Source organism: Ipomoea nil, unplaced genomic scaffold (assembly GCF_001879475.1).
Source record: "Ipomoea nil cultivar Tokyo-kokei standard unplaced genomic scaffold, Asagao_1.1 scaffold2700, whole genome shotgun sequence".
Lineage (NCBI taxonomy): Eukaryota > Viridiplantae > Streptophyta > Magnoliopsida > Solanales > Convolvulaceae > Ipomoea > Ipomoea nil.
Genome location: NW_017619128.1, coordinates 1,241,631 through 1,258,098, shown reverse-complemented (window position 1 = coordinate 1,258,098; position 16,468 = coordinate 1,241,631). Strand labels below are relative to the sequence as shown.

At 39.9% G+C, this 16,468-nt stretch overlaps 1 protein-coding gene across 1 annotated transcript; it reads left to right on the top strand.

The window, feature by feature from the left end:
* Positions 1-1,003: 1,003 nt before the first annotated feature.
* Positions 1,004-4,127, top strand: LOC109155288. Its single transcript, XM_019302972.1, has 4 exons — positions 1,004-1,327; positions 1,428-2,633; positions 2,729-2,869; positions 2,976-4,127. Exons 1-4 carry the CDS (start codon positions 1,004-1,006, stop codon positions 4,125-4,127), a joined length of 2,823 nt encoding a protein of 940 aa, XP_019158517.1.
* Positions 4,128-16,468: the final 12,341 nt, after the last annotated feature.

Genomic DNA, 16,468 nt, shown 5'->3' with positions numbered 1-16,468 from the left:
CCGAACGTCATCTGTCAATTCAGAATGGGGATCGGATCTTTGAATCACCATCGATAGAGGAATAGATGAAGACTGGAGGATTTCCGAAGTCGCCGCAATCCGCGATCTCATCTCAGATGATGAACGATGATGATCGCTGGCCCCTAAAGAGATCACGAACGAGTCTGGAAACCTAGCAACAATCTCCGATTACCCTTGCGCCATTGTTTTCGTCGAAGCAGAAGTCAACGCCACCTGGGGTGCGATTTGAGATATCGCAAACGATGGCCAATCGTCCATCTAATGATTGCGATGGGTGGAGGCTGTGTCCGAGATCATTCTGGCCGGTCTCGAATCATCATCGCCGGTGTGTAGGCGTCGGATCGCTGCTGGAGAAAGGACAACGCCTTTACGGCGTAACTCACACAGAATGTCGCGGACGTCCGTCGATCGTTGCCCTGATGAAGGCGACGAGTGTGGGGGCGATTTCGGATTTGAGTTTGAGGCCAAAACATGATCGTAATTGGTTCTCCTAGAATATACAGAGCAAAGCGCTAATAACGTGTTGAAACGAAAAATAGAATAGGGAAAAAAAGGGGATTCTCATATTCATTCATCTGTACCTCTATACAACAAGTATGAAGTTTATATACATACAAGGTAATTAACTAAGAAACAATAATGAGAGATAATTACATAACCGTTACAAACATTAAAATACTATATAATAATGTCCATAATAAGTATAATATTTATAACAAACTTCAATTAATTCCATTTAACCAACCAAAGATGTGGAATAATTTAAAAACATACACTTTAATTAAAAAGCCTAATCATTTTTAATTATATGGATGTCTTTGATTGATTTTATTTTTTCTTTTGTAATTCAGCCGATATCATGCAAAATAAGGACTATATTTATGACTTATTTAACAAGAAAGAAGTTATGTCGTTAAATTTGATTGTAAAGTTGGTGTAAAAGTTTAGCGCACATAACGTTGAAAATTTTATCATCCATTATATGGCTACACGAGCGGACTCTCCCTCTGAGAACTTCACGCCGTCGGTGACTCATCGGTCGCCGGAAGATCAAGATCTATTGGAAAGAAGCACGAAGAAAACCAAAAGAGGTCGAGATTACTTACAAGCTGCGATGTCATCGCTGAACGATAATCTGGGCCAAGACTCCCCTGCTGTGACGAGGGGAAATAGACCCGATTCAAACCATTGGAGAACGCCATTGGCAACCCCTATCCACATCCCGGATCGTGCGCCGGTGGTTGAGGTTGATTCTAATGATGATATGGAGGAGGATGGCAGGTCATTTGATTATCCGGTCATCAAGGTCACTAAGGAGGAGAAGAAGAGACTGAGGCGTCCCTGGCGTAGGTTCGTTGATTATCAATATTCTTGGAAGAACTGTGGGTTATTCCTATCTATTCCAGCGTCTCCAAAGAATGTGGAAAACTGAAGCGCCTTTTGAACTGATAGCCCTAAACCACGACTATTTCCTGGCGAAATTCGAATCCCTAACCGATTACGACGCCATCAAATTTGGGGGTCCCTGGATGGTCCTTGATCACTATCTCACAACGCAGCTATGGAGACCCAATTTCGACTCAAGAACTGATAAATTGGAGAAGCTGTTGGCTTGGATTAGATTCCCCTCACTCCCAATCGAGTATTTCGATGACGATTTCCTCAAAAAGATAGGCGATGTGATAGGGAAGCCGTTGAAAATCGATGTCACCTCAAGCACGGCCTCGAAAGGTAAATTTGCTAGAGTTTGTGTTGAATTAGATATCACTAAGCCACTGTTGTCAAGATTTGTATTAAACTGGACTGAATGGCCAATTGAATATGAGGGTATACATCAAATCTGTTTTAAATGTGGTATCTATGGCCATCGTATGGACATGTGCGGCAAGGAAAAGGTTGGAACTAGCGAGGATAACGCACAGGCTGATGGCAGAACTGGTGCACATACTGATAATAATCTGCAGTCTCTCCCGAAAGAGAAATATGGCTCCTGGATGCTGGTTACTAGAAGGGTGAGGAAGAACCAGTCTAGGAACTCGAATGCTCCGGGGAGGAACGATCATCGACAAGACCCATTTCCACCAGCCCCTCCACAAGAGAACCTGGCCTCTCAGTCTAGATTTGGCCCATTGGATGGTATGGAGGAAGATGAAGGGGTTCACCAGCAACCCAACCACCCCCACCAACCAGAAGCCCAGCAGGCGGACATTGCCCTGCCTAGGATTAGGACGAATTATCATGGGGTGAGACACCATGAGGAACAAAGGAATCCAGTGGATATAGCGAGGAAAGAAACTCCGCAGGCCTCCCAGAACCGGCCCCAACATATTACCCAAGATCCTGGCGCTTCTCGAGGCTTCAGAGGCTCCCAACCAAATCGTGCAGCGGCAGTATCCAAACACACTGTAGTCCAGGGTTCTGTTAGAGATGGTACTATTGCATCCTACACTGTCTACCGCCCAAACAATTCGGAAGTGTTTCCAGGTCCCCCACCACTAGCAGCGTTTGAAAACACTTTCAAGGAAGTCCCACCAGATAAATTGAGTGATCCTCCGCCCTTAGTAGTTCCCCAAGATGTTACTATGCAGGTGGTTGATGGTCGTGATGACCCAGTTGTTGATCTGGCTGCTTCCAGCCTTCACCATTAGGTGTTTTCGTTCCCTCTCTTCTCTTGTTTTTATGATTTTTTTTATCTTGGAATTGTCAGGGTGCGGCCTCTTCCTCCTTTAGGCGCACTCTTAAACTGTTGCTTCGGTTGCATAAACCTTCATTGATATGCCTTCTTGAACCAAAGGTTTCGGGTGTTCACGCCGATAATATTTGCTCATCCTTAGCATTTGATGAATGGGTTAGGGTAGAATCACTAGGCTTTTTCTGGGGGTATTTGGATTTTGTGGAAGTCCTCAATTACCATAGAAATTTTGTACACTCATCCACAATTCATCTGTTTGTAGGTTCAGGATACTCATGCTGGTCACTGGCTGCTTTCCATGGTGTATGGCAGTCCGGTATTATCTCTGAGAAAGAAACTCTTTGCAGATCTCTCGGGTTCCTTTTTTGATCCACAGGGCCCGTGGTTAACGGTTGGTGACTTTAACTCGGTGACCTGTCGAAACGAAGTTAGCAACCCGGAGACCTTCACTTCATCAAGAACTGTCGACTTCAATGATTGGATATTTAGGGAAGGGCTTATAGACCTAGGCTTCACGGGGCCTAAATTCACATGGATGCGTGGAGTAGAGTCTACCACCTTTAGAGGAGCCCGGTTGGATCGCGCCTTGAGCAATTTAGATTGGAGATGTCGCTTCCCAAATGCAGACGTTAAACACCTCCTGAGAGTGGGTTCGGATCACTCCCCCCTGTTAATCAACACCAACCTGTCTAGGCAGATTATTAATGTGGCAAAGTTCAGATTCAATATGGCTTGGCCTTTGCATCCCAGCTTTCAAACTTGTGTTCGAGCCACTTGGAATGAAGATCATGATCTAACAAAGAATATCTCAGTCATGGCAGAATCTCTAACCACCTGGAACAGGGAAACGTTCGGCAATGTTTTTCAGCGTAAGAAGCACCTTCTAGCAAGACTACAGGGGGTCCAACGTAGCTTGTCCTTGGGAGCTAGGATAGACCTCATCAAATTAGATCGCCGGCTTCGTAAAGAACTCGACGAGACCCTCTATCAAGAGGAACTTATTTGGTTCCAGAGATCCTGTGAAGAGTGGATTACATCCGGGGATTGCAACACCCGCTTCTACCACATTGCCACGACAGTCAAAACCAACCAGACAAAGGTGAATTGTCTAAGGGATGAGGGAGGTAACTACCTTACAGATGATTTTACGATTAGGCAGCACACAAGGGACTACTTCCGGACTTTGTTCTCTATGGACCCAACCTGCTCTGCCCATTCTCTGAAAAATGGTTTTTTTCCGACAATATGTGCTGAAGATTGGGCAGAAATCAACGTTCCAGTAAGCATGGATGAAATAAAAAGGGCATTGTTCGACATGTCACCTTGCAAAGCCCCGGGACCTGATGGAATTACAGCTGGTTTTTTTTCAGAAATCTTGGGAAATCGTTCGTGGCAGCCTTCTAAAATTTGCTAAGGACTTCTTTGAGCACGGTCGATTACCACCCGGTTGTAACGACACGCTTCTATCACTCATCCCAAAGGTCTCGAACCCGGAGAACATCAAACAGTTCCGCCCCATTGGCCTTTGCAATGTCTCATATAAACTACTTACAAAGATTATGACCCTGCGCCTCAAAAACATTTCCAGGAAATTAGTAGGCCCACATCAAACGAGCTTCATCCCAGGGAGACAAATCGCCGACAATATCTTGGTTTATCAAGAAATCCTAAACTCCATGAGATCTAAGAAGGGCAGGACATGATGGATGCTGCTTAAAGTGGATCTTGAGAAAGCCTATGACAGGCTATCTTGGGACTTCATCGAAGATACTCTAAAGGATATTGGATTCAACTACAGCTGGAGAAGAAATATCCTGAATTGTGTCACCTCCTCAAAACTTGCTGTACTTTGGAACTCCTGCCATTCGGACTGGTTCTCACCAGGGAGGGGGATAAGACAAGGGGACCCCATCTCTCCCCTCTTATTTGTGCTTTTCATAGAAAGATTAAGTCACATTATTAATGATTCTATATCCTGTGGCCGCTGGAAAGGTATTAAGATTACTCGACACGCCCCTAACTTGTCACATTTGTTTTTTGCAGACGACCTAGTCCTATTTGGTGAAGCCACAGTCCATCAAGCTTTGGAGATGAAGCACTGCCTCGAGCTGTTTTGTGCAAGTTCTGGACAGAAGATTAGCCTTTGCAAGTCCTCTCTATTCTTCTCTAACAACATAGATACAACCACTCAACAAAGGATTGAGGAGGCAATTGGCATTCCTATAGTACAAGACTTGGGAAAATATTTGGGAGTCCCTTCAATACATGGTCGTCTCAAGAGCGATTCTTTCGGTGGTATCCTAGAAAAGATTCAAGCGCGCTTGGCGGGCAGGAAAGCGAGATCTTTGTCCTTAGCGGGGCGTCATGTGTTGGCTCAATCCGTACTTGGTTCAATCCCCTATTTTACTATGCAAACTACCATGCTGCCGGAGGGAGTCATCGCCTCTATTGAAAGACTGATCAGAAACTTCCTTTGGGGCAGCAGTGATGGGGTTAGGAAGTGCCATCTTTTAAACTGGAACGTGGTAACTAACAGCAAATCCAATGGAGGATTGGGGATCCGCAGCCTTAAGCATATGAACTTAGCCTTCCTAGCCAAACTAGGTTGGAGGCTTCTGCAGGACGATGACACTCTCTGGGTAAAGCTCTACAAAGCCAAGTATGGTGTGGTATCTTCGGACATATCATCTTGGCAATTAAAACGCAATAGTTCGAATGCTTGGAGAGGAATCTTTAAGACTAGACCCATCATCCAAAATGGATCAAAGATGATTGTAAGGAATGACCTAAACTCATTCTTTTGGCAAGACAAACGGCTAGGCGAAAAATCACTGATGGAACTTGCTACTGACACTGTTCCCCTTCAGGATTTAAATAGATCGGTTGCATCCTACTGGGATAGGGAGGAGGGTTGGCTCTGGGACCAATTCGACAGCTTACTTCCTGTAGAATCCCTCAATAAGCTGGCAGCTTTCATCCTTGTCGACGAACCCGAACTAACAGATTTAAGGGGATGGAATGACAAGTCCAATGGGGCCTTCTCTGTTAGGTCTGCCTATGCCTTTGCGGTAAATTCAAGTGAATCAACAGAAGCGGCTAAATGGAACAACATTTGGAAATTAAAACTTCCTAATCGCATTCGTACATTTCTTTGGCTCTCAAGGCACGACAGAATTCTGACAAATCTTAACAGATTAAAACGTGGAATGACCAACGCTGCGGACTGTTGGCTTTGCAATGGAGTGATTGAAGACTCCGAACACGTGTTACGACTCTGTCCATCCGCTGAGGATGTTTGGAAGCAGATCTTGCCTGAGACCTACAACAGACTACAAGGATTAACTTACAAGAACTGGATCGATGAAGGAATTTCTTCGACAGCAAAGAACAGAAGACCATGTAGCGATAACATAATCTTTGCCGTCGCTGCATGGTGTATTTGGAAATGGCGTAATGAAGCTTTCTTCAACGGAACTATCAAAGAGCTTAACTCAAAAATCCTTTCCATTAGATCCCAAGCAGAGGACATCAGTAGAGCCTTTGCTAGAGAAAGAGGTCCCCATTCAATTGAAAGGATATGATCTGGAAGCAACTATGCTGGGAAAAGCCGAGGGAAGGAATTGTTAAACTAAACGTAGATGGATCCGTGTCCTCAAGCTCTCAATCAGCCGGCTGTGGTGGAGCTATTAGAGACCATAATGGGAGGTGGAAGAGAGGCTTCCTTGCATCTTTTAAGTCCTGTACTCCATTTGAATCAGAAGCTTGGGCAATCCTCAAAGGTATCCAACTACTAGCGTCTATGAAGTATTCCCATGCTATTATAGAAAGTGATTCTGCAGAGGCGGTGGAGTACATTAACTCTACCAGGATACCATCAATTGCTGGCCACAACATCCTAGAGGCCTGCAAACGTGAGGTTCGCTCCTTTGAATTCTGCCAGTTCAAGTTTATCCCTCGTGAAATCAACTGCGTGGCAGATTGTCTAGCTCGTCTGGCAAGATTACAAGCTGCAAGTTTCCAGACTTTACTTGACCCTCCAGCAGAAACTAGATCTCTTTTAGATGAGGACGCTGCTGGCTTTCCGGTTTGGCGTAACATGTGTAGTTCCCCTTAGTTTTTGTACTGCTCCCTTTGTGGGTATCCCCCTTCCTCCTTATATATATTATAACGTTGAAAATTTTAGTCACTAATTCGTTGCTTGACATTAACTCTTGTAACCAAATAAGAATTAAAATTTAGGTAGGTAAGATTAACGACAGAAATTTTAATCATTATTCCAACAACAACAACAACTCAAAATCATATAAACAAAAACAATAATATAATTCAAAATCATATAAGATATAACAAGTGCCAATTTTTACATATAACATTCTAATTTCATTAAATAACATTATTAACGAATTTAAGATACAAAATTGCTTTCCTTACATGGTTATTTACATTTACTAGGATTCCATATTACTACTTATCAAAGCTTGTCGAAAAAAGTTAATCCCAATTTTAAAGGGCTTCAAACTGTGACTAGACAAGAGCATTTTGAAGGATAGAATTAAATTACTGAATGTAACTCAATAGTTCAGCAAACATGGTCAAATATTGATGGGTACAAGTGATTTATCCACATCTTGCTCAAAATAATATATATTGAACCAGTAAGTTAAGCACATGTAAGTAAGTATTCGTCAAAGCTAACTGTATATATGGCTGTTATTCAACTGGACTCATCCAATTGCGCGCGGTTATGGAGTGACGTTCTGGAAAACGTCAGACCAATTACCGCCGGCGGGTATGCCGGTCTCCTATAACCACCAGTCGCCGCCACATACTGGTCGCCGTCAATCTGTCTGCTCGGAGTGTTCGCCGTCGGGGGTGGAGGGGATTTGGGACTATCGCGGCCGTACCAGTTATCACTACCAATCATAGTTGGTAGAAAGATAAAGCTTTCAAGTTTATTAACGTAGTACAATATTGAAAGTGGGAACGGCCAGGACAAAGAATATTGTGCTGCCGATCTGGAAGGCGTTGCGGGCTCAGAGGGGGCGGCGAGGGTGATGGCCTGTAAACGGCGTCGTGTTCACGGCTAGACGACAGCAAGACATTTATCGTACGAGGCTGTCGGAACAGTCTTGACTGAGTAGTTTGAAGGAGAGAAGAGAATGTCAGAATGAATGTAATGACAATCAACATAATCGTCAGACTGATCTCCATGTTCCTTAATTACTGGCCTTTTGTGGGTTGTGAAATGAGAGATATAGTTGAATACTTGAATGAAGATGAATCACAATTCACAAATGAGTGGTATTTATATACAAGTTATAGGACTATAGGGTATCGTGTGAATATAGAAAAAGTAAAGTTATAATAGTCAAAGTCATCACCTGCATTTTTTATTTACAACATGTGTTGTGGAGTTTTAATTTTTTGTTTGTTTGTTTGTTTTTTTTTTATACTTACCATTCAAACTCAATTTTATTTTATAAAATATAAGTCATATTTATAAAATAATATATTTGTATACTTATTGTACAATTATAACTAATTTTCTCGTTAACATCTTCTAAGCTTCAAGCTAAGAGTGCTCTATTTATAGAGCATGGAGTGCAAAATTCAACTGAGTTTGAAACGTGTACTGTCAGCTAGCGATTTTTGAGATGATATGTATCCAGAGGCTGACGTTACATCCTTTTGCGTTGCACACCTTTGATTACTAGATATTAATTATTTTCTTTTTGGTATAATACTTTATTTTATCTCAAAATTAAAAGTATTTTAAATTTTTTTTTTTTTTTTTTGCAGTTTTTCAAAATATGTCTTTTAATTTTGTTAGGAGCCTTAAAGATATCTAAAAAAAAGAGTGTCTAACAACCCTTTTTATCAAATACATTCTTTATTTCTCGTACTAGACCTTCAATCTTGATTATGCCATTTTGTACCATTATTGATAGACCTAGGATCTGCTACACCGAACAAATATGCAATTCCTAAGACAATTATACAAATTAGTTTCTTGTTTGAATATTAAGACATCTATTGGAAGACTTCAACACATGAATTAAATTAAAGGTCTGCTATTGGCTAGTTCTGTTGTTAAGAAAATTTGATAGGTTTTCTATTTGATTGTTACTATCACGATCTACCATGAGTGTTATTCCGTTAAAGATTTCCCAAATAATTTATTGGGTTCTGCTAGAATAAATTCTATTGATATATATTATAAGATCTGTCATATAACTTCTGTTGAAGTATAGATCTACTTCTCAAGATTTTCTAAGTATTGTTTCAAAAAAAAAAAATAAAGATCTTCTAAAATTGGAATTATGTTTTAAACAATTAAATCCCTTATAACACGTTTGGTTCACGGAATGAATTTGGAGGGAATAGGAATGTTATTCCACAGGGAAAGGAATAGGTAAGGAATAGAATAAGAATTGTTTTCTGTTGTTTGGTTGGCTGAAGGAATAGATTTGAGTAATTGTAATTCAGTGTTTGGTTGGTTAAAAGAATAGAAATGGAATAGGGTTTAAAGACATAAATACCCTTATGCATAATAATAATAATAATAATAATAATAATAATAATAATAATAATAATAATAATAATAATAATAATAATAATAATAATAATAATAATGAATATGATTATGATATACTAAATGTTATATATATATATATATATATATATATATATATATATATATATATATATATATATATATTTATTTATTTATTTATATTTATATTTATATTTATATTTATATACATGTATATGCATGTGTGTGTGTGAGAGAGAATAATAATAATAATAATAATAATAATAATAATAATAATAATAATAATAATAATAATAATAATTATTATTATTATTATTATTATTATTATTATTATTATTATTATTATTATTATTATTATACAAATACATATTTATATTTATATTTATTTTTTCACTTATCCCACATCGGTTGGAGAAGTAAGGAATGGAGCCTTAAGCTCCTATAAAAGGAGCATCAAGGTTCCATAATTTCAATTGCAATGCTCATCCGCTATGTTAGGAACATTGTATTAGGATTTTGATGATACCAATGTAATGTAGAAAAGTAAACCCCTAACCTTTAGCTTTTTCAATCGCTGCCTTCGTCCTAGACGAGAGCTGCCATAACTCCTCTGTAATTCGTGTTAAGCTAGACAAACACACGAAAATGAGTTATGATTAGATGTTAGGGTCTCCAAGGCGAAAGAAGACACGAGACATGAAGAACAACAACGAGAGTCAAGAACGAGTTGTCAACAAACACGAAAGGACAGTTTTGTTAAAAGACGATCCTTATCAAGCATTTCTTCTCTTCAACAACGAGAAGAATGTTCTACCTGTCTGATTTGACAACATCCTAGGACAATAAGGACTTCATCTTATGGGACACACTTTTCAAGAAGCATTAAATGAAGATGTACCATCTCTTGGAGCTAAAGGACAAAACCCTAATGCTTTCCATACCTTCAACGGCTACATGGTACAACCTCATTAATGGAGCATTTAATGCATGAAGCTCCCCGGTCCTTGTCCAATGGTTAAAAGGTTCGAAAATTTCATCCCCCTCCAACGGATGAATTTTCATCACCTATAAAAACCCACCTTCATCAGCTAAGAAGGTGCTGGTTCATTATCACTCGACTTACTCACTTACAAAAGCTCTTGAAAAGTCTACAATTTACTAAAATCTTTTGTGAACCAGTTTTGAGGTGCTAAGTTACTTGAAGAAGACTATTGATCGTTTGTCTTACACCTCAAGGAAGTCTTGACATCTGTTTGAAGCAATCATAACTCAGAGTCAAGACCTCATCGTTGGAGAATTCAAGAAATCATTTTCTACCAACCTCAACTCAGGAGAAGAAGTTGATAGAGGCGGAGTAAACTCGAGGAGTTGAAAAACCTACGAAGGCTATCCGGCTTAGTGATCAAGGAAGTCTTTGTGTATTTGTACTAAGAGTGATAGTGCAATCCTTCCAACAGTTGTGGAAGAAGAGTGGAGTAGGCAACATTGGCCGAACCACTATAAAATCTCGTGTCCTCTCTATCTCTTTACTTACGCTTTTCCTTTTACATTCATATCATTCCTTTATCATCGTTACCAAAAGTTTGTCTAATTACGCAAACTCGTGCAAAGTATCTAAAACGAATCTATCTTATCCGCTGCGCCAAGACACCGAAAGGTGATGTTTAGGGCTTCTAACGAAAAGAGTCTGTTCACCCTCCCCCCCTCTAGACTCTCATCTCATTCTATCGGGACCAACAAGTGGTATCAGAGCCAATACCTTGATCGGTAAAGGCTTTGCATTTACTGCCTGGTAGATCCCTATTCAAAAATCTCTTGAAAATCTTGCATATTTTCTTTGCACGTTTTTTAAAAAAAAAAATGGAAAAGGAACATGCTCATCGCTCCAAACAACTTGCGTTTAGTCTTGCTAAATTTGATGACTGGAAGTTAAGAATGCAGGCTCTCCTATGCTCCATTCATGATGAAATGTGGGACGTCATAACAACCGGACCAATCACAATCATGATGGCGAATGCTCAAGTAGCCGCACAGGGAGCAGGAGCTCCACAAATGATACTAAAGCCAAAAGACCAGTACTCCTCGGAAGAAAGAACAAGAGCGAATCTGGACAATGTAGCAAGAAATATTCTCTACAACTCTCTGGATGATTCCCTGTTTCCTAGAGTCCGAAAATGCAAGAATGCTATGGAAGTGTGGAATGTCCTAATGAGTTTGGGAAAAGGAGACGAGCAAGAAAAGGACAACAAGCTGACAATGGCTATGAAAAAATTTGAAGACTTCAAAATGCTGCCAAATGAATCAATCATGGATATGGAACTCAGATTCACCAGACTGATGGGCGATCTATCAGATCTTGGAAAAGAACTTACTGAGAAGGAAATGAATCTGAAGATTCTTCGTGGTCTACCAAAATCATGGGAAATGAAGGTTATTGCAATGAGAGACAGTCGAGATATGAAAACAACAAGCACTGCCAAAATTTTCAGTGATCTCAAAGCTTATGAGTTCGAACATGAACCAAAAAATGCCGAAGATTCAGAAACAAGAAACATTGCTCTCGTGGCAAATCAATCAGCATCAACATCCAACAGGTCAAAATCTAACTCTTGTGATTTTTTATCTGATGAACAATATGCACTATTTGTCAGGAAAATGAAAAGATTCATGAGAAAGAACAACTTTCAAGACCCACAACGTTCGAGCCACCGAAAGAAGCACGAGAACTTCCCTCAAACCTCAAAAACTGAAACCATGGACTCTTAGCTGTTGTGCTATAATTGCCGAAAGCCAGGACACTTCAAGGCGAACTGTCCACATCCCATAGTAAGCAAACATCAAGATAACAATGCTACCACAAGTCCTTCAAAAGAGACTGGAGAAAGATATAAAATAAGCGACAAACCTGAATCATCAAACTCCAGAAAGGAAGGAAGAAGGAAGGCAATGGTAGTGAACGAAACTTCTGACACAGTCGCAATCGAAAGTAGCTCCTCAAGCTCTAGCTCAGAAGACGAAAGCACTGATGAGGAGAAAGGAATGCTGTGCCTATTCAGTCAAGAGTCAGACGAACTATGTCTCATGGCAGATGAAGACGAGGTAAATTCTCATTCATCCTCTTGTTATTCAGCTGAGTCGAGTTCAGTGAGAAGTCTTACCTCCAATGAATCTGTCACCGAAATGATAAGGAGGTTCAATGTGATAAATAGCACTTACTCCAAACTCAAGGAGGGGAACTCTCGGCTCATGCTTAGCTATAATGAACTAAAGCAAGTTCGTATTGAGAACAATGTGCTAATCATTGCTAAGGAGCAGCTTGAGAAAGATGTTCTCGCTCTAAAGGAGCAATGCACAGCAAAAGAGAAGGGAGAGCAAGAATTGCTTGAAGTTTTGGATAAATTCAATAATTCATCCAACCTAATGGATAGAATGATGAATGAATCCAGACTGCCCGAGGAAAGAACTGGAATTGGTTTTAACCCCAACTCCTATTCACAAGTCGAATTGAACAAATCCACGAATGCATATTCACACGAAAGCTTCGAGGCCGCATTTGTTCAAGGACCCACCCAGGTGTCTGAGCCTATGATGGTAGTTAACAATGTCGAAACACCACAATCAACAAGCCAACCGAAAGGTACAGCTGTACAACGAATTGTGGAATCTGGAAAGAAGAAATCTAGTAATGGTAATCCTAGACAAATCTATGTCAAAAGGAATGGACCAAATGGCAATAAACAGAATCTACGCCATAAAAAGGGTTAGCCTAACTGGAACACTCAATCCAATAAAAAGACGAATGTTAACCAGAGGCAATATCGTCCGAAATTCACACGAAAGAATCCTGCACAAGTAATCTCAAAAAACGGACAAATCAGACAACCCGAAAGATCCTTCAAAAGATCTGGGTATGGCAATGGATGGACTGGGCCATCAGAAGAAGATTGGTTTGATTACCCAGAACCTCTCCCAAGAGCAGTATTTGAAAAGGTTCATCTGCGTAAACAAACCAATCATCTCAAGCATTATGAAAATCTTCCTCAGGAAGATCAACGTAAGAAATATAATGCTAAAGTCTTTGCCAGCATCCATTATGATTATCGTACATCTAATGGATATAGAGGACCGAGGATGAGTCGTGGATACTCTAGGTTGATGTGGGTTCCAAAGTTGACTGCTAACCCCCAAGGACCCGAAACTAAATGGGTACCTAAAAACACATAATCTTTGATGCAGGAAAAACAGGTCATATGGTATATTGATAGTGGATGCTCAAGACATATGACTGGTGACAAAACAATGTTGAGCAACTTTAAGGAATTAGATGGACCCAAAGTTATCTTTGGAGGTGAAAATAGCGGCAAAACTCGTGGAAAAGGGGACATCATCAACAAGGGAATAACAATTCAAGATGTCTCTTATGTTGAAGGACTGAAGTTCAATCTTCTAAGCACAAGTCGATTTTGTGACAAAGGATACAAAGTAGAATTTCTCAAAGACGAATGCAAAATCGTGAACACGAAAGATAACAAGACAGCTTTAACGGGACAACGAAAGAAGAATATGTATGTATTATCTTTAAATTCTTCTAATGCTAACGTTTGCCTTGTAGCCAAAAGTAATGCAGATGTCAATCAAGAATGGCACAACAAACTAAGTCATCTGAACTTGAAGACGATAAACCAGCTTGCCAAGAGAAATCTCGTAAGAGGGCTACCCTAAGCATCTTACACGAAAGATAAAATATGTGAGGCATGTTAAAAAGGAAAACAATTCAAGTCATCCTTCAAGTCAAAAGATGTAGATGCAAACTCTCGATCTCTAAGCCTTCTACATATGGACCTCTTTGGACCAGTTGATCCAGCAAGTTTGAGTGGAAGAAAGTATACTCTTGTTATAGTAGATGACTACACAAGATATACATGGGTGCTTTTCTTGAAAAAGAAGAATGAAACAGAAACAGCTCTTCCAAATCTTTTGAGACAACTTCAAACAGAAAAGGAGCTCAAAATAATACGAATAAGATCAGATCAGGGAACGAAATTTGTCAACAAAGGAGCTCAAAATAATACGAATAAGATCAGATTAGGGAACGAAATTTGTCAAAAAAGTCATAAAGGAATTTTTTGCGCAAAATGGAATTTTCCACCAACTTTCGGCAGCACGAACTCCTCAGCAAAACGGAGTAGCCGAAAGAAGAAACAGAACTTTGAAAGAAGCTGCATGAACGATGATCTCTCACTCAGGACTACCTAAGAGATTTTGGGCTGAAGCCATAAACACGGCATGCTATACACAAAATAGATCCTTGATCAACAAATCTCACAACAAGACACCATATGAGTTATGGAAAGGTAAAAAACCTAGTATCGGTTATTTTCATGTCTTTGGTTGCAGGTGCTTCATACATAACAACGGGAAGAATCATCTAAGAGCGTTTGACGAAAGAGCTGATGAAGGGCTATTCATGGGATACTCCTCTGTTAGCAAAGCATTCAGAGTTCTAAACAAACGAACAATGGTAATTGAGGAATCCATTCATGTCAAGTTTGATGAACAATCTGAGATGAACCCATCAGGATGTAAAACATCAATCAAGTCAAATCAAAATCCTCAGCAACCTGTTGACGAAAATACCTCAGACGAAGAAGACATACTCTCGTCCTACACGAAATATCAACTAAAGGTTCATGAACCCGAACCAGTGTCTCAAGAAAAGGTTGGAATTCAACAGAATGATCCTACATCTATCACAACATCTGAACCAATGATTTACATTGATCTACCTTATATTCCTGAAATGGATGATCAAAATCAACAAGATGCTTTTGAACCAGACCTTCGATGGTTAAAAGATCATCCATCAGATCAGGTTATTGGAAATATTCAAGAAGGTGTAAGAACAAGAGCCTCTTTGCACGAAAGTATGATGGCATGTTTCCTGTCACAAATGGAACCAAAAACCATAGAAGAAGCTCTAAAAGACCCAGACTGGGTAATAGCCATGCAAGAAGAGCTCCATCAATTTGAACGAAATGAGGTATGGGAACTTGTCCCGAGACCATCTCATCAGAATGTCATTGGAACTAAATGGGTGTTTAGAAACAAAATGAGTGAAGATGGGCTCATTGTTAGGAACAAAGCTCGTCTTGTTGCTAAGGGGTATTGCCAGGAAGAAGGTATTGATTTTGATGAAACCTTCGCCCCTGTAGCTAGATTGGAAGCTATTCGCATATTTCTAGCTTTTGCAGCCTATAAGAACTTCAAAGTCTATCAAATGGATGTCAAGAGCGCTTTCCTAAATGGACTTCTTGAAGAAGAGGTGTATGTTGAACAACCACCTGGCTTTGCAATCAATAATGAGCTTGAAAAGGTATATCATCTCAAAAAGGCTCTTTATGGCTTAAAGCAAGCTCCACGAGCCTGGTATGATACTCTCTCATACTTTCTTATCAATTGCGGCTTAACGAAAGGAGCGGTTGATAAAACACTCTTTCGTATAAAAGATAATGACCATATTCTTTTGGTACAAATCTACGTTGATGACATTATCTTCGGAAGCACGAATCCAATCTTGTGTGAAAAGTTCTCCAATCTTATGAAAGGCAAATTTGAGATGAGTATGATGGGTGAACTGAACTATTTTCTGGGTTTGCAAGTCAAACAATGCCCAGATAGAATATTCATAAATCAAGCCAAATATACCAAGGATTTAATCCGTAAATTTGGCATTGATGGAAAAAGTTCGGTTAAAATTCCAATGAGTACATCCCTCAGAATGGACATTGATAATGAAGGAAAGGATGTTGATCAAACAAACTTTCGAGGTATTATTGGTTCTCTCCTATACCTGACAGCAAGCAGACCTGACATTTCATTTGCTGTTGGTGTATGTGCACGATTTCAAGCTAAGCCAAAAGAAAGTCACCTAAGTGCAACTAAAAAGATATTAAGATATCTTAAGGGAACGCAAAGTGTCGGTCTCTGGTATCCGAAAGATGGATCATTTGATCTAATTGGATACTCAGATGCTGATTTCGCTGGATGTCGAATTGATTGAAAAAGTACCTCAGGAACCTGCCAGTTCCTAGGAGGACGAATTGTGTCTTGGTTTAGCAAAAAGCAAAACTCTATTGCCACAAGTACGGCTGAAGCCGAATACATAGCAGTTGGAAGCTGCTGTGCTCAAATCTTATGGACGA

Bases quoted from the DNA above. Each gene is read 5' to 3' on its own strand.
- LOC109155288 (XM_019302972.1), top strand. From the start codon at position 1,004: ATGGCTACACGAGCGGACTCTCCCTCTGAGAACTTCACGCCGTCGGTG. The intron at 1,328-1,427 runs GTCACTAAGGAG...TATCTATTCCAG, and splicing joins TTGATTATCCGGTCATCAAG to CGTCTCCAAAGAATGTGGAA. The intron at 2,870-2,975 runs GTTAGGGTAGAA...ATCTGTTTGTAG, and splicing joins CCTTAGCATTTGATGAATGG to GTTCAGGATACTCATGCTGG.